The sequence below is a fragment of the Pan paniscus genome, chromosome 7 (genome assembly GCF_029289425.2).
Source record: "Pan paniscus chromosome 7, NHGRI_mPanPan1-v2.0_pri, whole genome shotgun sequence".
Lineage (NCBI taxonomy): Eukaryota > Metazoa > Chordata > Mammalia > Primates > Hominidae > Pan > Pan paniscus.
This window is the reverse complement of record NC_073256.2, coordinates 88,993,896-89,015,895: the sequence shown is the minus strand read 5'-3', so window position 1 is coordinate 89,015,895 and position 22,000 is coordinate 88,993,896. Positions and strand designations below refer to the sequence as shown.

The 22,000-nt window shown below is 38.4% G+C and overlaps 1 protein-coding gene across 4 annotated transcripts in view; it reads left to right on the top strand.

Annotated features, from left to right (window-relative positions):
- The window catches only part of C7H8orf89 (chromosome 7 C8orf89 homolog), a 138,701-nt gene that overhangs the window by 21,874 nt on the left and 94,827 nt on the right, over positions 1–22,000 (top strand). For 2 of the 4 annotated variants that reach the window (XM_055116658.2, XM_008956692.5), the window contains exons 2-4: positions 9,141–9,307; positions 11,506–11,659; positions 18,293–18,348. In XM_055116658.2, the coding sequence (XP_054972633.1) occupies positions 9,181–9,307; positions 11,506–11,659; positions 18,293–18,348 (337 nt within the window). In that variant the 5' untranslated portion in view covers positions 9,141–9,180. Of the gene's footprint in view, positions 1–8,623; positions 9,308–11,505; positions 11,660–18,292; positions 18,349–22,000 lie in introns of those variants that run through there. The other 2 variants (XM_034966234.1, XR_008626423.2) reach the window with 2 other exon arrangements.

The following is a 22,000-nucleotide window of genomic DNA, read 5'->3' as shown; positions in this document are numbered from 1 at the left end:
TATGACATCTTAAAAAATTAATCATAATTCTTTAATGCTATCAAATATCCTGTCAGTGCTCAGACTACCCTGATTGTCTCATAGAGTATCTTTTAAAAAGCAATTCATGCAAAGTTCATACACTGCAATTGTTTGCTATGTTTCTTTTTTTTTTTTTTTTTTTGAGACAGAGTCTCACCCTGTCGCCCAGGCTGGAGTGCAGTGGCGCAATCTCGGCTCACTGCAACCTCTGCCTCCCAGGTTCAAGCAGTTCTCCTGCCCCAGCCTCCTGAGTAGCTGGGATTACAGGTGCGTGCCACCACACCTGGCTAATTTTTTTTATCTTTAGTAGAGACAGGGTCTCACCATGTTGGCCAGGCTGGTCTCGAACTCCTGACCTCGTGATCTGCCTGCCTCGGCCTCCCAAAGTGCTGGGATTACAGGCATGAGGCACCGCGCCCAGCCTGCTATGTTTCTTAAATCTCTTTTAATCTATAGATTATCCCTACCCCCTATACTGATGATTGACTGATTAATTGTAATTTATTTGTGGAAAGAAACAGTTTATTTGTCTCAGGTCAAAACTGCAGTCTGATTTTGCTGATTGTATCCCCGCGATGCCATTTAATATGTTGTTTTGTCTTCTATTCCTCTAAATCAGGAGTTAGATCTAAAGTCTTCATCAGAGTTGGGTTTGATTTTTTTCTGGCAAGAATGCTATATAGATGGTGGTGTTCTGCCAGAGACACATCTTCGGCAGGAGTTAGTACTGCAGTGTTGAGGTAGAATTTCCTTCCTCAAGGAAACATCAGTTTTTCTCCAGGGACTTTCAACTAATTAGATAAAGCCCACTCAGATTATTGAGGAAAATCTCCTTTACTTAAAGTCAACTGACTGTACGTGGTAACTACATCTACAAAATACTGTCCCAGCAACACCTAGATTAGTGTTTAATTAGATAACTAGATACTATATAGCCTAACCAAGCTGAAACAAAACATTAATCGTCATAATTGCCAAGCTCCATTTATTAAGGTTTGCAAAATGGTAATATTTTATAATCATACTCTAATTCCCTCATTTATTAGTTGAGATACTGTGAGAAACTTTCCTATCATCATTTATTTGAATAAATGCTTGGTTATTTCCTGATATGTATTGGGTTTCAAATTAAGTTGATCCTTTAGTATCCTCCAAAGATGAGTAAGGTTTTCATTTGTTTTTGCTGTTGTTTTGTTTTTAAGTGCTGTACAGCAGTTCCCCCTCATTTTCAGTTTCTGGTTTCAGGTATCCATCATCAACTGAGGTCAGAAAATATTACATACAATAAAATATTTTGAAAGAAAGGGCACATTCACATAACTTTTATTATAGTACATTGTTATAATTGTTCTATTTTATTATTAGCTGTTGTGGTTAATCTCTTACTGTGCCCAATTTATAAATTATCATAGGTATGTATATATAGGAAAAAACATAGTATATATAGGGTTCAGTACTATCCACAGTTTCAGGCACACACTGGAAGTCTTGAGCTGTATTCCCCAGGGATAAGGGGGGATTACCGTATATTTACACATTTGTGTATTCTACATGCTTAACATATTTTAATCCATTAAAGTTAATATTCTTATTAAGGTTTATAGTCCTATCTTTGGTCAGTTGGCACCTCATTAAATCGGTGACCGCCATGATTGCAGTTGTCTTTGATAGATTCCTAGACTTCTGAAGTGACAAATTATTACAGGTTCATTTTGTATATTTCCTACCACAGACCTGGAATCAGCTACTTCTTCCAGGGGCCCTAGTTTTTTTTTTCTTTTTTCAGGAATGAGATCACAGCCTGGTTGTTAGGGGTTTTTAATGCTCTTGGTTTGATGATTGTTTCTGGGTGCCTGCTGTTCAGTGGACAGTGCTAGGAAACATTTTTTCATGGTTATTTTAAATAAAAGCCTGTATAATGATACTTCCAATTCATGTTTAGGACTTTGGGAGTTTTCACTTAATCTTATTGATCTTAAATCTTTATGTTTTTCTCCAACACTGGAAACCTTGGTTGCCATCAGCACCATATAAACATTCACTTACTGAAAAGCCACCTCGAACCATAAGGTAGATCCTGTATGTTCAGGGAGGTAGAGCAGTAAGATAGAAGTAGTCTGGCTCTCTGACATCCTGGCACCAGCCTTGAGAGGTCTGGCCAGGCTTTTATATGGTGGAAAATATTCTTGTGTAAGCCATTCATATTCCAGCCATCTTTTCCCATGTCATGATGACACCTCAAATGAGTGGATAGAAACTTTGAGCAATCTATCCCAAGATAGAAGGGCTTCATAGATTGCTCCATCTCAGAGTTCTGTGAGGGACCATAAGCAGGTCCATTCACTCACTGAAAAGCCCAGAAGGCTGCCTGCCAGCTACACAGTCATCCTAAATCAGCCAGAGGTGGCCGAAGGTTTTCACTCTTCTGTCTCCCTCTTTATCAATTTCTTTTCTGTTCTCCAGATGAATGGAGATACAAAAAAAGGTAAGAATCATTTTTTAAAAGTTAAGATACCTTCATTAGTGTTTTGAAATTCAAATTTTAGACTGTGGGAATGTGACTGGATGTGAGGAGATCAGTTAAATCCTAATACAACAACCCAGGCATGAAATGACAGTAGCTTGGAGTAGGGTGGAGATGGAGAGAAGTAGACAGATTAAGAGATATGTAAGAGATAAAACGAACAGCTCTTATTGAATGACAAGATTTAGGAGGAAAGAGGGGTGTCCATGTTGGCATCCAGGTTTCTACCTTTTGTTACTGGAGCATGATGATGTCAGGTACTGTTAGGGAATCTGGAAGGAAACATACTTCAGTTGGAAAACATGGCTAGTTTGGGGGCATTTTGAATTTGAGATGCCCTTGAGACATCCAGGTAAAGCTCCCTAATAAGCAGTTCTTTTTGTATGCTGATTGCTCAGAAGAGATGCCTGAATATACAGATTTAGGATTCTTTGAAGAATGGCATGGGAGAGATCACCATGCTAGCCATATTTAACTGCTTACATTCCTTGAACAGAGAAGTTCTTTTGATACCTCTGTGTCATTGCCCAGCAACGACTCTATAAAGAGGTCTGACCACTCCTCCAACCTGGACTTAGCTTAGGGGGGTCATCTCCTTAAAGCCTTTCCTGAGAATTAACAACTCTCTTCTTTGTGTTCCACAGTGTCCTTTATGTGCCTTTAAACCAGAGATTTGCTTTTAACCCAACTCTAAGATGTTTCTTCCTATTCAAAGCCTTCTGATGGATTTTTGATGCACGTAGAATAAAATCCAAACTCTGTTATGACTTATAAAGCCCTAAAATACCTGATATCTGCTATCTTTCAAACCTTGTCTTATTCTCCTCTCCCCTTTGCTAGCTTCATATGTAATTTAAAAATTTCTGAAAGCCACATTAAAAATGCAAAAAGAGACAGGTGAATTAATGTAAATAACCTTATTTAATCCAAAGTATCCAAACTAGTATCATTTCAACATAAAATCAATACAGCATATAAATTGTTAATGAGATATTTTAGATTCTTTTTTTTTTTCCACAAGAAGTGTTTGCAATCTGATGTGTATTTTACACTTATAGCACATCACAATTCTGACTAGCATGTTTTAAGTGCTCAGTAGCCACCTATGACTAGGGTCTACCATATTGGATACCATAGCTGTGATACACAGAGCTTGTCTACCTATAGAACATGCCAACCTCATTCTGGTTTTATAGCCTTTGCACTCACTGTTCTCTTTGTGAAGAGTGCTCTTCACTTTTAGATATTCCTCCAGATATCTGTGGCTACTCTGGTCCATTGAGATCTCAGCTCAGGATCACCTTATTGCCAGATGTGGTGGCTCACGCCTGTAATCCCAGCACTTTGGGAGGTTGAGGCAGGTGGATCACTTGAGGTCAGGAGTTTGAGACCAGCCTGGTCAACATGGCAAAACACTGTCTCTACTAAAAATACAAAAATTAGCTGGGTGTGGTGGTGGGCACCTGTAATCCCAGCTACTCAGGAGGCTGAGGCAGAAGAATCACATGAACCCGGGAGGTGGAGGTTGTAGTGAGCCGAGATCACGCCACTGCACTCCAGCCTGGGTGACAAGAGTGAAACTCCTTCTCAAAAAAAGAGATCACTTTGTCAATGAGACCTTCCTTAGCCACCCAGTCTGAAGCGCTTCCTGCCCCTCATGACATTGCCAAGTCAACCCTCATTATTCACAGATTCTGCCCTTACAGATTCATCTGCTCACTAAAATGTATTTGTAACCCCAAAGTCAATACTTGTGATGCTTTCCTAGTCTCCTGTGGACATGTGCAGAGCAGCAAAAAATTCACCTGACGTATACTTTCCCAGCTGAGGTCGAACAAGTCAACGCTCTGCCTTCTCGTTTTAGCTTCCATACTGTAAACAAATGTCTTTTTCACTATTTAGTACCATGTTTTTTGCATTTCTGTCCTTTTTTTGGTGATTTTCCTATTTTAGAGGACCCCCAAGTATAGTTACACTGAAGTGCTGTTCAGTGTTCCTAAGCACAAGAAGGCTGTGATGTATCTTGTGGAAAAAATACGGGTGTGAGATTAACCTATTTGACCGTGAGTTCCATGTTAATGAATCAATAATGTATATATTAAATAAGATGTCTTTAAACAGAAACACAAATATGACAAAGTGATGTATGGACTGGTTGATGAAAATGTTGGGACCAGAGGCTCATAGGAACCTACCCTTATAAGTCCCCCTAGGAACAATGGTTCAGTATTTGCTAATTCAGTGTTCACAGTGACTTTATAGAACTTAACCATCACCAGTATAGAACTCTACTTTTATTGTACTTTATCTGAAATAAGCTTGGTTCATTCATTTACTTACCTATTGTCTGACTGCCCCAATTAAGCTTCAGGAGAGCAGGGACCTTATCTCCTTGGGTTCAGTATTACATCTTCCATGCTTGACATGACAGATGTTCAATACATTTTGCTAAGTGAGTGAACGAATGGGTGGATGAATAATAAATATGTGAGCCAATATTTAACATTTCCTTTGAGTTCTAAGCTAGGTGATAAAAGGAAATCTTAATTTAAAAATATTTGAAATATTTTATTATTATTTTTTGAGATGAAGTCTCTCTCTGTCACCCAGGCTGGAGTTCAGTTGTGTGATCTCGGCTCACTGCAACCTCTACTTCTCAGGTTCAAGCAGTTCTCATGCCTCAGCCTCTGAGTAGCTGGGATTACAGGTGTGCACCACCACACATGGCTAATTTTTTTGTATTTTTAGTACAGATGAGGTTTTGCCATGTTGACCACACTGGTCTTGAACTCCTGGCCTCAACTGATCCACCCACCTCAGCCTCCCAAATTGTTGAGATTACAGGTGTGAGCCACCATGCCCAGCTGAAATATTTTTAAAATGTTTAAATACACCCATATTTGGGGGTGCCTTAAAAATACAGTAATTTTTTCACAACTGTTAGTTTTAAACAAGTTTATCTCAACACTAGTTCTCTTTACTGGTAATTTGAGAAAGCATTTTTTCAGTGATTTTTTAATTGGTTGCCCTAGAACATAAGTACTTTCTTCTTTTTATTATCTCTTCCTACATGTGTGTGTGTGTTTTAAATAGCCTTTTTATTAGTTCTGTAAAGTATCCTTAATTTTTCTTTTTCCACTAGAATTAGGTAGAGACCGTGTTTACGGGAAACATCACATCAAAAATATTTGGTTTTTCATGATTTCAGCATATTCTTTAAGTTATATATTCTTGCAGATATGGCTCTTTTATTTTGATTTTTTCAATTTTTTTTTTTTTTTTTTGAGCCAGGATCTTACTCTGTTGCCCAAGCTAGAATGCAGTGGCATGATCATGGCTCACTGCAGCCTAGAACTCCTGGGCTCAAGCAGTCCTATCACCTCATCCTCCTCAGTAGCTGGGACTACAGATGTATGTCACTACACTTGGCTGTTTTAAAATTTTTTGTAGATTAGGGGGTCTCACTATGTTGCCTGGGTTGGTCTTAAACTTCTGGCCTCAAGTGATCCTCCTGCCTCAGCCTCTCAAAGTGCTGGGATTACATGTGTGAGCCATTATGCCCAGCCAGCTGTTACTTAAAAACATTTTTTTTTATTTTGGAAAATTTCAAATACACACAAAAGCATAAAGATAACAATAGTATAATGAATGTGTATTTATCATGTGAACTTTTACTAAAAAGCCAGTTTTAGGAAAGCTTTATCTTGGCCTGATAGAATAAAATGCCACTAAGAGGGCTGTTCTTTGGTATAACCTTGGTCTGGAATGTTCAGAAATGCAGATGTCCGCTGGAGGGTGTGAGGCATTTATTGTTAGTGCCTGATGGCCTCTTCTGTCCTAGAAGAGGGGCTTTGAAGAGGGAGAGGAGGCTGACTTAAAGCTGAAAGAAAGTTGTCTGGTCATCTTCACCTTTACAAATAAAATGAGAAAGAAGCTGTTAGAGTCTGGATCGTGATTCTGAGTTCTTTAAGACTGGAAATTATAATTTACTCCATATTTTAGTTAGTTTTGTTGCCATTTTCATTATTTTTGCGCTTATAATTGTCTTATTTGTTTTCTCAAGTCTTTAGCAACAAATCCTGTGAAATCAAAAGAGTTTGTCTTCAAGTACATCAAAGAAAGAAGGAGCCACTCTTCTTTCTTTGTTGCTTGGAAAGAGGATCAACCCCAAGAATAGAGAGGGTGGTGGCAGCATTAGAGAACAAGCCTGGAGCCTTGCTGCAGGGAAGGAAGCGTGGGCTGGGCCCAGAGGACCTGGCAGGACAGGTTGGAGCTGCCAAAACGGGCCTTTGGAACCAGTGCTGAGCTGGATTCTCCCCTTCCCTTTGCTGTCCCTGACTACATTTCCTAATGCTCTTCACCTGTGCTCTGTAGCTCCTTACTGTCTGATCTCCATCCTCACTTTTAGCTGCCAACACTGCCATTTCAAGCAGTGTAAAAAGCATGTCCAAGATCTCATCACAAAATCTAAAGACTTTCCCTCCTTTATTTTTAACTAATTTCTCACTTTGTAATAAATAACTTTCCAGGATCTGAGGCAGTGGCCCCTCAGGAGTAGCTTCTTGGAGAGGGCTCGCCTCTCCCTACTCCCCCATTGCTGAGGCTACCTTTGGGTCTCCCCCTCCTCTCTTTCCTCCCCTTCTCCCTGTTCCTCCTTTTCCCTCTTTCTCTTCTCCCCTTTGCCCTCACCGTTTGCCCTCTCTCCCCATGTTCTGGGCCACATTCTTGTTTTTCCCCTTCCCTCCCTGCTGGTGTGCAGCACACACACTGCGGCTGTGTTAAACTACATTCTGGAACCCTGTTGTCTCTCACCGGAGAAAGGCATGCTTTTTATGTGCTTGTATTAGTCAGGGTTCTCTAGAGGGACAGAACTAATAGGATAGATGTATATATGAAGGGGAGTTTATTAAGGAGTATTGACTCACGTGATCACAAGGTAAAGTCTCGCAAAAAGCTGCCTGCCAGCTGAGGAGCAAGGAAGCCAGTCTGATTCCCAAAACCTCAAAAGTAGGGAAACTGACAATACCGAGAGCCCCTGACAAATCACTGGGTGTAAGTCCAAGAGTCCAAAATCTGAAGAACTTGGAGTCTAATGTTTGAGGGCAGGAAGCATCCAGCATGGGAGAAAGATGAAGGCCAGAAGACTCAACAGGTCAAGTCCTTCCACGTTTGTCTGCTTTATTCTAGCTACACTGGCAGCTGATTAGATCGTGTCCACCCAGATTAAGGGTGGATCTGCCTCTCCCAGTTCACTGACTTAAATGTTTATCTCTTTTGACAACACCCTCACAGACACACCCAGGAAAAATACTTTGCATCCTTCAATCCAATCAAGTTGACACTCAATATTAACCATCACAATGCTCTTCTTCTGCTGGGAGCCATATCCTCCTCCTGCTCTCCCACGTCCTTGCTTTGTTGGCTTCCTCCAGAAAGGCTTCCCTAATGCCCAAGACTGCGGTGGGAATCCCTCCTGTGTGCTCCCACGGCACCCTTATATTTTGCCCCCCATCATAGCACTTACTAAAACTGTATTATCCGTTTTCTTTCTTTCTTTTATTATACTTTAAGTTCTAGGGTACATGTGCACAACGTGCAGGTTCGTTACATATGTATACATGTGCCATGCTGATGTGCTGCACCCATTAACTCATCATTTACATTAGGTATATCTCCTAATGCTATCCCTGCCCCCTCCCCCACCCCACGACAGGCCCCAGGGTGTGATGTTCCCCTTCCTGTGTCCAAGTGTTCTCATTGTTCAATTCCCACCTATGAGTGAGAACATGTGGTGTTTGGTTTTTTTGTCCTTGCGATAGTTTGCTGAGATCAGAGAAATGTATTATCCATTTTCTCATCCGTATTTCTTTTACTAGATTCTAAGCTCCTCAAGGGCAGGGACTGTTTTGCTTAGCATGTTTCTCTAAGGCTTTATGTAATTCTTGGCATAAAATTGACACTCAGTAAATAATTTATTTTGCATGAATGAATAAGCATAGCTGAATCTGGCTATCTCTAATTCTTTGTTGTGATCACTGGAAAAAATGGATGCAAAATGCCCAGCAAGGATCCTGGAAAAATAGGCATTTCATAAATGGTAGCTGTCATGGTGGTGTCACTCCTCACCATTCCCATGGGACTCCTCGGGGTTTCTCATGGTTGTACTCTTTGGATGTAGTCATGCCTTGCATGTAATAGATAATGTATATGACTGAATTGAATATGTGTTTAATATATTAAGTAAGCAGGGTACGTGATTGATTTTCCTTCTGTGTCCATGTTTAAAATAAAAGTGATGATTATCTAGAAAACATGTTTATTTTCCATGGAGCATAAAATTTGTCTTTTTTTTTTTAGGCACAAATGCATTTTATAATGATAATGTTTTTGAGAGAATCCAAGTATTCCATTGTCTTGTAGGTGATAACTTGCTATTGGACTTTACTTTTAAAAATATTACCCAATATCTGTAACCTGGAATTTGAAAGAATTCATTAAAATGTTCAAAGTTTGAAAGAGAAACATTATGACACATCTGTTTGCCTTGTCTCGGACGTGACTTGTTTTTTTTGTATTTTGTGTCCTGTCTCTGCAGCAGCATCTCCCTCTCATCAGCACTGTTGAAAGAAGAAAAAATGTCAGTGCTATCTCCTGAAATCAAATGTGAGACTTCTAAATTCACCAGAAGTTCCTTTGGCAGTTGTTTTATTTTTGAGAGTAGTTGGAAGAAAGCAGTTTTAGAAACACAAAAGATTAAGAAAGGTAACTTTATTGTTATCATTTTCCTTAAGAAAACATAGAAATAGTGCCTTGAATTTCCATGTATTTTTTTCATCAGGCAAGGGACATTTTCTGTGACATTTATGTAAGAATTATATCTTAAATTGATGAAAAAGAAAAATGGAAGCAAACTAAAATTAATTTAGTTAATGTAATTCTGTGACTCATGATGGAAACAAATTTTAAAGAGCTGTATTTCTTTTTTTTTAAACTCAAATTTGTCTGAAAGAACTGCATTTCTTAATATCCATTGCAGTACTGTCTCTGTTGAATCACACTCCGTTTTATAAATGGCATTTTCTTTTAAATAACTCAAGGTGATTTTTATATTTTAAGACATCCAAATCTTTAACAGTGCTGTTATGTATTAATAATTCTAACCAAAGCCAGGCACAGTGGCTTAGCCTGTAATTTGAGCACTTTGAGAGGCCAAGGCAGGTGGATCGCTTGAGCCCAGTAGTTAGAGATCAGCCTGGGCAACATGGTGATACCCCATCTCTACAAAAAACACAAAAATTAGCTGAGCGTGTTGGTGTGCACCTGTGGTCCCGGCTACTCAGGAGGCTGAGGGTAGGAGGATCACCTGAGCCTGGAGAGGGTGAGGCTGCAGTGAGCCATGACCATGCCACTGTACTTCAGTCTGGGCAACAAAGTGATACCTTGTCTCAAAAAAAAAAAAATTCTAACCAAAACTTTATTTTTGACTGAGTTATGTGGAGAGTATCTTAAATCCCATAGCTGCTCAATGAAGACTAGTTTGATAACTTTTGACATGTAGATGAGTATATTAATAGTTATTCCCCCTTTCTTTCAAGTTAATTATATTTCTTGTTTATTCTGAATTCTGCTTCCATCTTTATTAATGGAGAAATAATTCTTTTTTTTTTTTTTTTGAGATGCAGTCTAGCTTTGTCACCAGGCTGGAGTGCAGTGGTGTGATGTTGGCTCACTGCAGCCTCTGCCTCCCAAGTTCAAGTGATTCGCCTGCCTCAGCCTCCTGAGTAGCTGGGATGACAGGCATGCACTGCCATGCACAGCAGATTTTTGTTATTTTTAGTAGAGATGGGATTTCACCATGTTGGCCAGGATGGTCTCGATCTCCTGACCTTGTGATCTGCCCACCTCGGACTCCCAAAGTGCTGGGATTACAGGCGTAAGCCACCATGCCCAGCCAATAATTCTTGAAAATAGTAAAATGCAAACTACTCAATGATTTATCCCTCTTTGGCTTTGAATGTGTTGCTATACTTTTTCTTCAACTTTCTTACCAGGTTTCCTTTAAAGGTACTCAGACAGTAGTTTATCCACCCTTCTACCCCCCAAATCTAATTGATGAAAAAAGAGTCTATATGCTTTTTGACCAACAGAAACTATTTTTTCCAAAAGAGGAAAAAATCAAAAGTTACAAAATAACATGTTGAACATTCAATATAATAATTTTAGTCCCATTAAATACCATTTTTGTTGCTGTGCTACACTTGCTTTGTAGAGAATACTTTCAAAAAAATTCTCTATGTTTAGTTCAAAGAACACGCAAACCTTTAACCTCTTAATCTCCTTTTTCTTTTCATTTAATGCCTTGAAAATTTTTAAAAATAATTTGACCGTTTCTCTGTGCAATGGATATGTGAGGTTAGTAGAAGAAACAATCTTGATGCTTCAAGGTGATGGTTTACAGATTTGGTATGGAATTTTGTGGACAGAAAATCAAAATCAGTGCCTCAAGTATAATTCTTTGACTCTCATTGCTAGCTAAGATGATCATCTGTTTACACCTCTTATTTACATAAAAGCAGGAAAATGGAAATACTCTAAGTGCTAGATAATATCAGACTCTTGAAAGTGCCTTTTATTTCAGTGTGAAGGTATCTAATATTCTGGGAATTCTAACTGTATAAAATAATCAAAGCAGAGGATAGTGACGACTGTGGAAGATCCGTGAAGCTGTTCTTTTTCCTTATTCCACTCTTAATCATCCCCTTAATCTATTCCTTCCTGCAGTCCCTATAGTCAGGATGTAGAAGGAAAGCCATTCTCTTGGGAAAGATGCTAGATAAATTACAGTTGCTTAATTTTCTTTACTTAATAACTGATTTTGTGTATTTTATTATGTGTTTTAGAATGCAGTAAAACAAGTAGTATGCATTTAATCAAGATGATTCTTATATATTTTTAACCAGAATATACCACAGCATTTGGTCTAGGAGAGCTCAAGGAATGTATCAAAATGCCATATTTACCAGGACTGCAAAGTTGCCAAAAAAGTGTAAGTTCAACTCCACTAGAGGTTCCTAAAAGACTGCCACGTGCTGATGCCGAGGTGTCTGCAGTCAGGTAGATCATTGCTATTTAATTCTCATTTGTTGAATGTGTATTTGTAGTAATACTGCTGAATGTAGAGGTTTTTCTGGTCAGTGAATTGCATTCATTTTTGCCTGTTTTTTTTTTTTTACATAAAGGATTTAATTTTTAAAATCTAAGCTATTTTATTCAGTTTGACAGCTCGGCACTTTTCTCTGTTTTCGAGTGATGTTACCAGAAAAGATTTAAGGGCTTTTTTTTTTTTTTTTTTTTTTGAGACAGAGTCTCGCTGTTTTGCCAGGCTGGAGTGCAGTGGTGTGATCTTGGCTCACTGCAACCTCCGCCTCCCGTATTCCAGCGATTCTCCTGCCTCAGCCTCCTGAGTAGCTGGGATTACAGGCGCCCGCCACCACACCCAGCTAATTTTTGTATTTTTAGTAGAGACGGAGTTTCACCAAGTTGGCCAGGATGGTCTTGATCTCTTGACCTCGTCATCCGCCCGAGTCAGCCTCCCAAAGTGCTGGGATTACAGGCGTGAGCCACTGCACCCACCCCCGATTTAAGGGCATTTTAAAAAAAACCTTGATTGCCCTAGCCTAGATCATGCCCATGAAAGCATTGGAATTTTTAGCATTAGAAAAAAAAATTAACTCTCTGCAATATTAAAAAGTTTCTGTACCCTCTATATAGAACCTTGTGCTTCATTTCTGGTCTGACTGAAGTAATGTGAAGGAAGATTCTGAATGAGATGTTGGCCTAATTAACATCCTGCATTGACTATCAGAAATGAATTTTTCAGCCAGAAAAGTCTCCCTGACTTTGAATACTGACATTTGAAAACATTATTATTATTATTATTATTATTAATTTTTATTTTATTATAATTATACTTTAAGTTTTAGGGTACATGTGCACAATGTGCAGGTTAGCTACATATGTATACATGTGCCATGCTGGTGTGCTGCACCCATTAACTCGTCATTTAGCATTAGGTATCTCTCCTAAAGCTATCCCTCCCCCCTCCCCCCACCCCACAACAGTCCCCAGATTGTGATGTTCCCCTTCCTGTGTCCATGTGTTCTCATTGTTCAATTCCCACCTATGAGTGAGAATATGCGGTGTTTGGTTTTTTGTCCTTGCGATAGTTTATTGAGAATGATGATTTCCAATTTCATCCATGTCCCTACAAAGAACATGAACTCATCATTTTTTATGGCTGCATAGTATTCCATGGTGTATATGTGCCACATTTTCTTAATCCAGTCTATCATTGTTGGACATTTGGGTTGGTTCCAAGTCTTTGCTATTGTGAATAGTGCTGCAATAAATATACGTGTGCATGTGTCTTTATAGCAGCATGATTTATAGTCCTTTGGGTATATACCCAGTAATGGGATGGCTGGGTCAAATGGTATTTCTAGTTCTAGATCCCTGAGGAATCGCCACACTGACTTCCACAAGGGTTAAACTAGTTTACAGTCCCACCAAGGAGTGGGACTTCTCCACATCCTCTCCAGCACCTGTTGTTTCCTGACTTTTTAATGATTGCCATTCTAACTGGTGTGAGATGGTATCTCATTGTGGTTTTGATTTGCATTTCTCTGATGGCCAGTGATGGTGAGCATTTTTTCATGTGTTTTTTGGCTGCATAAATGTCTTCTTTTGAGAAGTGTCTGTTCGTGTCCTTTGCCCACTTTTTGATGGGGTTGTTTGTTTTTTTCTTGTAAATTTGTTTGAGTTCATTGTAGATTCTGGATATTAGCCCTTTGTCAGATGAGTAGGTTGCAAAAATTTTCTCCCATTTTGTAGGTTGCCTGTTCACTCTGATGGTAGTTTCTTTTGCTGTGCAGAAGCTCTTTAGTTTAATTAGATCCCATTTGTCAATTTTGGCTTTTGTTGCCATTGCTTTTGGTGTTTTAGTCATGAAGTCCTTGCCCATGCCTATGTCCTGAATGGTATTGCCTAGGTTTTCTTCTAGGGTTTTTATGGTTTTAGGTCTAACATTTAAGTCTTTAATCCATCTTGAATTAATTTTTGCATAAGGTGTAAGGAAGGGATCCAGTTTCAGCTTTCTACATATGGCTAGCCAGTTTTCCCAGCACCATTTATTAAATAGGGAATCCTTTCCCCATTGCTTATTTTTCTCAGGTTTGTCAAAGATCAGATAGTTGTAGATATGTGGCGTTATTTCTGAGGGCTCTGTTCTGTTCCATTGGTCTGTATCTCTGTTTTGGTACCAGTACCATGCTTCATGCTGGATATATGAAACTCAGACCCACAGATGTCTGCTGCGAGGTCTGTGGCTGGCCTAGGGGTGGGAGGGCCTAGGATGAGACCGGGAGGAGGGCATGAAGAAGGGGAGGTGGGACAAGCCCAGCCACCCAAATGACCAGGCATGAGGTGTCCCCTGGATAAAGCTGCATCTGGAGCCCATTTAGCAGCTTCCTTCTTGCCACTCCCAGTTCCTGTGACCTCCTGGGAATAGAGGAGGCCTCCTTCCCTGAATGCCTTTTTTACAGAATAAAAGTGGTGGTGTTTTCAGTTTGGGCCAGCATCATCCTGATACCAAAGCTGGGCAGAGACACAACCAAAAAAGAGAATTTTAGACCAATATCCTTGATGAACATTGATGCAAAAATCCTCAATAAAATACTGGCAAAATGAATCCAGCAGCACATCAAAAAGCTTATCCACCATGATCAAGTGGGCTTCATCCCTGGGATGCAAGGCTGGTTCAATATATGCAAATCAATAAATGTAATCCAGCATATAAACAGAACCAAAGACAAAAACCACATGATTATCTCAATAGATGCAGAAACGGCCTTTGACAAAATTCAACAACTCTTCATGCTAAAAACTCTCAATAAATTAGGTATTGATGGGACGTATCTCAAAATAATAAGAGCTATCTATGACAAACCCACAGCCAATATCATAGTGAATGGGCAAAAACTGGAAGCATTCCCTTTGAAAACTGGCACAAGACAGGGATGCCCTCTCTCACCACTCCTATTCAACATAGTGTTGGAAGTTCTGGCCAGGGCAATTAGGCAGGAGAAGGAAATAAGGGGTATTCAATTAGGAAAAGAGGAAGTCAAATTGTCCCTGTTTGCAGATGACATGATTGTATATCTAGAAAACCCCATTGTCTCAGCCCAAAATCTCCTTAAGCTGATAAGCAACTTCAGCAAAGTCTCAGGATACAAAATCAGTGTACAAAAATCACAAGCATTCTTATACACCAATAACAGACAAACAGAGAGCCAAATCATGAGTGAACTCCCATTCACAATTGCTTCAAAGACAATAAAATACCTAGGAATCCAACTTACAAGGGACGTGAAGGACCTCTTCAAGGAGAACTACAAACCACTGCTCAAGGAAATAAAAGAGGATACAAACAAATGGAAGAACATTCCATGCTCATGGATAGGAAGAATCAATATCGTGAAAATGGCCATACTGCCCAAGGTAATTTATAGATTCAATGCCATCCCCATCAAGCTACCAATGACTTTCTTCACAGAATTGGAAAAAACTACTTTAAAGTTCATATGGAACCAAAAAAGAGCCCGCATCGCCAAGTCAATCCTAAGCAAAAAAGAACAAAGCTGGAGGCATCACGCTACCTGACTTCAAACTATACTACAAGGCTACAGTAACCGAAAACATTATTACAAATACTTTTCCTGCTAGAAATCAGACTGACTGACATACCATTAAAAGAAAACTCTCCAGAGGGATCTCTAAGTTAGTAAGATAATCTCACATTCTACTCAGCTTCTGCTTTGGTTTGTTTATTTGTTCTTCAGATATTTGTCGAATGTCTAGTTCCTTTTTCTTTTTTTTGAGACGGAGTCTAGCTCTGTCGCCCAGGCTGGAGTGCAGTGGCGCGTTTTTGGCTCGCTGGGAGCTCCGCCTCCCGGGTTCAAGCAATTCTCCCGCCTCAGCCTCCGGAGTAGCTGGGACTACAGGGGCCCGCCACCACGCCTGGCTAACTTTTTGTATTTTTTTAGTAGAGACGGGGTTTCACCGTGTTAGCCAGGATGGTGTCGATCTCCTGACCTCGTGATCCACCCACCTCGGCCTCCCAAAGTGCTGAGATTACAGGCGTGAGCCACCGTGCCCGGCCGAATGTCTAGTTCTTATTCACTCTGGTAGTATTAAAAAAAGTGAAGCACTTATAGCATTCTGAGTTGCACCTCCCTTTAGGGGAGGATTTATATTTTTATGTTATCTTCCTATTATAATGAACTTTAAAGTCATCCAGTTATGCCTAGCACACAAGGTTGACGTTTCAAAATATGTTTCTTGAGTTTTCCAGCTAATACAATTGTTCTTTTTAAGTACTCTTGAAATAAATTCTGGTAATATAAATAGAGAGCTGGAACAGGTTAAAATGAAAAGTTGATAATTTTTATTTAAATTATGAAAATAAGAATAAGAACTTTGCAGAAAAAAAGGAAAATAATTATTTGATAATCTACCCATCATAACATATCCATTTTTATTGTTTGGATATTCCCTTCTTTCAAAAGAAAGAAAAAATTCTTTTTCATGGATTTCATTTTCGTTATGATTTTAGTGTACTTAAAATTTTTATCCTGCCTTTTTAAAAACTTTATATATATGCATTTTGTCATGCCACTATATGTTCTTTAAACAGTCTTACCAACCACATTATATTTCACTGACGGATCCACAGTTTACTTCATCACTTCCTATTGTTGGATTTTGAAAATGTTTGATTGTTTTGGGTTTGTAAGTAACACCACAATAAACAATATCATACATATAGCTTTTCTCATCATTTTTAATATTATCTGAAGAAAGATTTTCAAGCTATGAAAATATAAAACGCAAAATTGTTCTTTCTGAAGTAAGGTTAGAATAAAATAAGGCAGAATTAGAAACGGAAGAGAGAGAGGGTTGCTACCGGATGGTAACTTAAGTCAAAGTGGAAAATGGCGGGGATGCAGAAAAAAGAGGGACCGTTTGAAACATGACTATAAAGCTACTAAGGACAGTCAGTTACATCGTAACCAAGACACTTGTGTCCCTGACTGTCAACTTATGTCATTTTCATCAAGGGTCACAGTGCTCTTTGGGGAGGAGGTAGGAGTGTGCAGGGCTGCCTGTGCCGATGGACTTTGTACTTTGCATCAGTATGGACCCGTCTTGTTACCCTTCCTTCGATACACGTGATCATCTCAAAGATACTGGAAGCCTGGAAAATACCCATGAATTAGCCCTTTCTGACTCTTAATTTGGGGTCTTTATTTTGCTTCTCATTGTTTCCACCCTATTCAGGTTTTTGTTTGTTTGTTTCTGTTTTTCATTTGTGATTTGACTGTGAAATTATTTCTAAACATTTTACATTGATTTGAGTGTGAATTTACTTAGGTCAATGAAGGATAATTGACTATATTTTATTCATGTTATGACAAGTGTTCTTCATATATAAAGTGGAATAGTAATGGCTAAGTGACATAATGTATATGAAGTGCTTGGCAAACATAAATGTTAGTTCTTTTCCCTGCCTTTAACTCAAGTGTCTTCATTTTAGCTGTTGTAGTGAGAACATGTCAAATTGCCTGCAAGTATTTTATTCTCCTGTGCACATTGCTCAGCAGCCTGTGAAGGAGCGGTTTTGGCAAAGCAGAGAAGTACTCATTTTTGTTCGTTTTATGTACAACCCCTTACTCTCTTTTTTCCCTCCTTGTGTGAATATTTGATTGAAAGTGTAGTATTTTTTCAAATTTCCTTATTGGTAAGCAAAATATTTTAGTGACTCTCAAAGCACACTCTAGTAATAGAAATAATAATAGTAATCCTAGAGGCGGAGTACTTAAAAGTTGCTGCTGACTTTTAAAGTGTAAAATGGTTTCAAGAGGCTGGTCTCAGTGGCTCATGCTTGGAAACCCATTTTGGGAGGCTGAGGCAGGAGGATTGCTTGAGGCCAGCATTTTGAGGCCAGCTTGGGTAACATAGTGAGACCCCGTCTTTACAAACTTTTTTTTTTAATTAGCCTTGTGTGGTGACATGCAGCTACCATCCCAGCTACTCAAGAAGCTGACGCAGGAAAATTGCTTGAGCCTAGGAGTTCAAAGTTACAGTGAGCTATATGATTGTGCCACTCCAGCCTGGGAGCGAGTGAGACCTTGTCTCAAAAAAAAATATTGTTACAAGAAATTTGGGATTTTTATAATGGATTATCTCACCCACAGCAGATTCAATCATGATATATTTCCCCTAATAATCTACTTATTATCTAGATGTTATTTCAGTGGGAACAAAATTATGACAAAATTCAGATTGAGGTGATTGATAGGTAAAAAGTGTACAAAAAAAGTGATAGTTGGTATTCAACATATCCAAATGGCCTGTTTATCTTGATTCCCTCCCACTTAGCACTGCTTGAGTCATGACTAGTGAGAGGTATGATAAAGGTCTGTGGGAGAAGTTAGACCTAGCACTCAGCCACTGGTAAAATTTGCTAGCAAGATGTTGGGTTGGCTCATATCTGCTTCTGATGGAAAAAGTTATAATGGAAAGACTTTCCTTAACATTTATTTAATGTCTATGTGATGTTATTCAACAAGTGAGTTTCACTGTACCCTGAATTTATATGTAAGTAATTTTATGATAATATATAATATTCAGGCTAAAGAAGACTAAGGAGACATGCAGTGTGGCACCACTTTGGGAGAAATCAAAAGGTAAGCTGACTCGTCCTTTTTTCTACTACCTCTCTTGGGTGTCATATACCTTATCTTTTTTTAAAAAAAATTCCTTTCTTTTCATTGATTAATTATCTTTGTTTTGTTACTACTTCTTTTAAGCTTTATTTTATAAACTAAGTGGATGTTGGGTTCATTATAAACATACTTTTATAATTTCAGGACTCAAGGGTAGGCCCTCATCATATCTCACTTGGGCCATTTAGTGCCTGCAAACTGGTCTTCTTGTTTTGAATGTCTGATCTTTGAAATCCTTCAATACCACAAAAAAAAGCCTAAAACTTTGACTTCTAATCACATTAGTCTCTTCTTCAAACACAATGACTCCCTCGTTACCCACAGACTGAGTATGAACTCTTTAGCTTGACATTGAACCCCTTACCATCTTCCCTCAGCTTTCCTTTCTAGCTTTATCTTCTAATTGCTATTTTTGTGAATCCTGTGTACTTATGACATCTAATACAGAACTTATCTATATACCAATAGTTTTGGCCCCAAAAAACTACTTTTAAGTCAAGTTACTCCTAAGTTCATGGTGACTAAAAGGGTTTATGGTACTAAGGTATATTTTATTTGCCATTTGTCCTTCAGTCTATCAAATGATTCATCCTTTCCTATGTGCAACAATTATTTCATTAAAAGCTTAAGTTTTTTATTGAATCAGTACAAATAGCCTACCATCAAAGAAACCAGGACTAGACAGATTCACAGCTGAATTCTACCAGATGTACAAAAAGAGCTGGTACCATTCACACTGAAACTATCTAAAAATTTGAGGATGAGGGATTCCTCTGTAACTCATTCTATGAGACAAGCATCATCCTGATACTGAAATATGCAGAGATACAACAAAAAAAGAAAACCACAGGTCAATATCCCTGATGGACATTGATGTAAAAATCCTCAACAAAATACTGGCAAGCTGAATCCAGCAGTATACCAAAAAGCTAATCCACCACCATTAAGTAGGCTTTATCCCTGCAGTGCAAGGTTGGTTCAACATACCCAAATCAATAAGGCAATTCATCACATAAACAGAGCTAAAGACAAAAACCACACGATTATCTCAACAGATGCAGAAAAGACTTTTGATAAAATTCAACACCCTTCCTATTAAAAACTCTCAATAAACTGGGTATTGAAGGACATACCATAAAATAATAAAAGCCATCTATGACAAACCCACAGCCAACATCATATTGAATGGGCAAAAGCTTAAAAACCTGAAAACCAGCACAAGACACTCACCACTCTTATTCAACACAGTATTGGAAGTTCTGACCAGAGCAATCAGGCAAGAGAGAGAAATAAAGTGCATTCCAATAGGAAGAGAGAAAGTCAACCTATCACTGTTTGTAGATGACATGATCCTATATCCAGAAAACCCCATAGTCTTGGCCCAAAAGCTCCTTAAGCTGATAAACAACTTCAGCAAAATTTCAAGATACAAAATCAATGTGCAAAAATTGATAGCATTCCTATACACCAACAACAGTCAAGCCAAGAGCCAAATCAGGAACACAATCCCATTTACAACTGGCACAAAAAGAATAATATACCTAGGAATACAGCTAACCAGGGAGGTGAAAGATCTCTACAAGGAGAACTACAAAACACTGCTCAAATAAATCAGAGATGACACAAACAAGTAGAAAAACATTCCATGTTCATGGATAGGAAGACTCAATATAGTTAAAATAACTATACTACCCAAAGCAATTTATAGATTCAATGTGATTCCTATTAAACTACCAATGACATTCTTCATAGAACTAGAAAAAACTATTTTAAAATTCATATGGAACCAAAAAAGAGCCAAAATAGCCAAGGCAATCCTAAGCAAAAAGAACAAAGCTGGAGGTATCACACAACCTGACTTCAAACCATGGTACAGGGCTATGGTAACCAAAACAGTAAGGTACTGGTACAAAAACAGACACATAGATCAATGGAACACAATAGAGAGATCAAAAATAAGGCCACACACCTACAACTATCTGATTTTCAACAAAGCTGACAAAAACAAGCAATGGGGAAAGTTCTCCCTATTCAATAAATGATGCTGGGCTAACTGGCTAGCCATATGCAGAAGATTAAAACTGGACCCCTTTCTTACACCATATACAAAAATCAACTCAAGATAGATTAAAGACTTAAATGTAAAACCCAAAACTATAAAAACATTGGAAGACAACCTAGGCAATACCATTCTAGACATAGGAACAGGCAAAGATTTCATGATGAAGATGCCAAAAGCAATGCCACAAAAGCAAAAATTAACAAATGGGATCTAATTAAACTAAAGTGCTTCTGCATAGCAAAATAAACTATCAACAGAGTAAACAGACAACCTACAGAATGGAAGAAAAATTTTGCAAACTATGCATCTGACAAAGGTCTAATATCCAGCATCTATAAGGAATTTAAACAATTTACAAGAAAAAAATAACCTCATTAAAAAGTGGACAAAGGACATGAACAGACACTTTTCAAAAGAAGACATACATGCAGCCAAACAAGCATATGAAAAAAAAGCTCAACATCACTGATCATTAGAGAAATGCAAATCAAAACCTCAATGAGATACCATCTCACATGAGTCAGAATGGCTACTATCAAAAAGTAAAAAAATAACAGATGCTGGAGAGGTTACAAAGAAAAAGGAACACTTATACAGTATTGGTGGGAATGTAAATTAGTTCAATCATTGTAGGAAACAGTGTGGTGATTCCTCAAAGACCTAAAAACAGAAATGCCATTTGACCCAGAAATCCCATTACTGGGTATGTACCCAAAGGACTATAAATCCTTCTGTAATAAAGACACATCCATGCATATGTTCACTGCAGCACTATTCACAATAGCAAAGACATGGACTCAACCTAAATGCCCACCAATGGTAGACTGGATAAGGAAAATGTGGTACACACACACCATGGAATACTATGCAGCCATAAAGAAGAACAAGATCATGTCCTTTGCAGGAACATGGATGGAGCTGGAGGCCATTATCCTTAGCAAACTAATGCAGGAACAGAAAACCAAATACCACATGTTCTCACTTAAAAGTGGTAGCTAAGTGATGAGAACACATGGACACACAGAGAGGAACAACAGATACTGGGGCCTACCTGAGTGTGGAGGGTGGGAGGTGGGAGAGGATCAGGAAAAATAACTAATGGGTACTAGGCTTAGTACTCAGGTGAAGAAATAATCTATACAACAAATCCCTGTGACACAAGTTTACCTATATAACAAACCTACACATGTACCCCTGAACTTAAAATAAAAGTTAAAAAGAAAGTTAAAGATTTTTAAAACCTTATTTTAAATTTTTATCATAATCATACTTGTCTTCCTCTAATACACTCATACTTCCATGACTTTGGCTTATGGAATAATGGAGTTAACTGAACACCTCCAAACAAACAACCAAAACTAAAATTACTAAGTAATGCTTCTATTGACATTATTGGTAGCTGTCAGAATTGACTTGTTAGCAGCTCTGCAAGCTCAGTCTATGGAAGTTTATAAGTTTAAATGTTCATGAACTTTTCCTTGGATGTTTTCTCTCTCTTAATTTCATATACTAAAACAATTTCTGTAATCAACAGACAGTGTAAAATAAAAA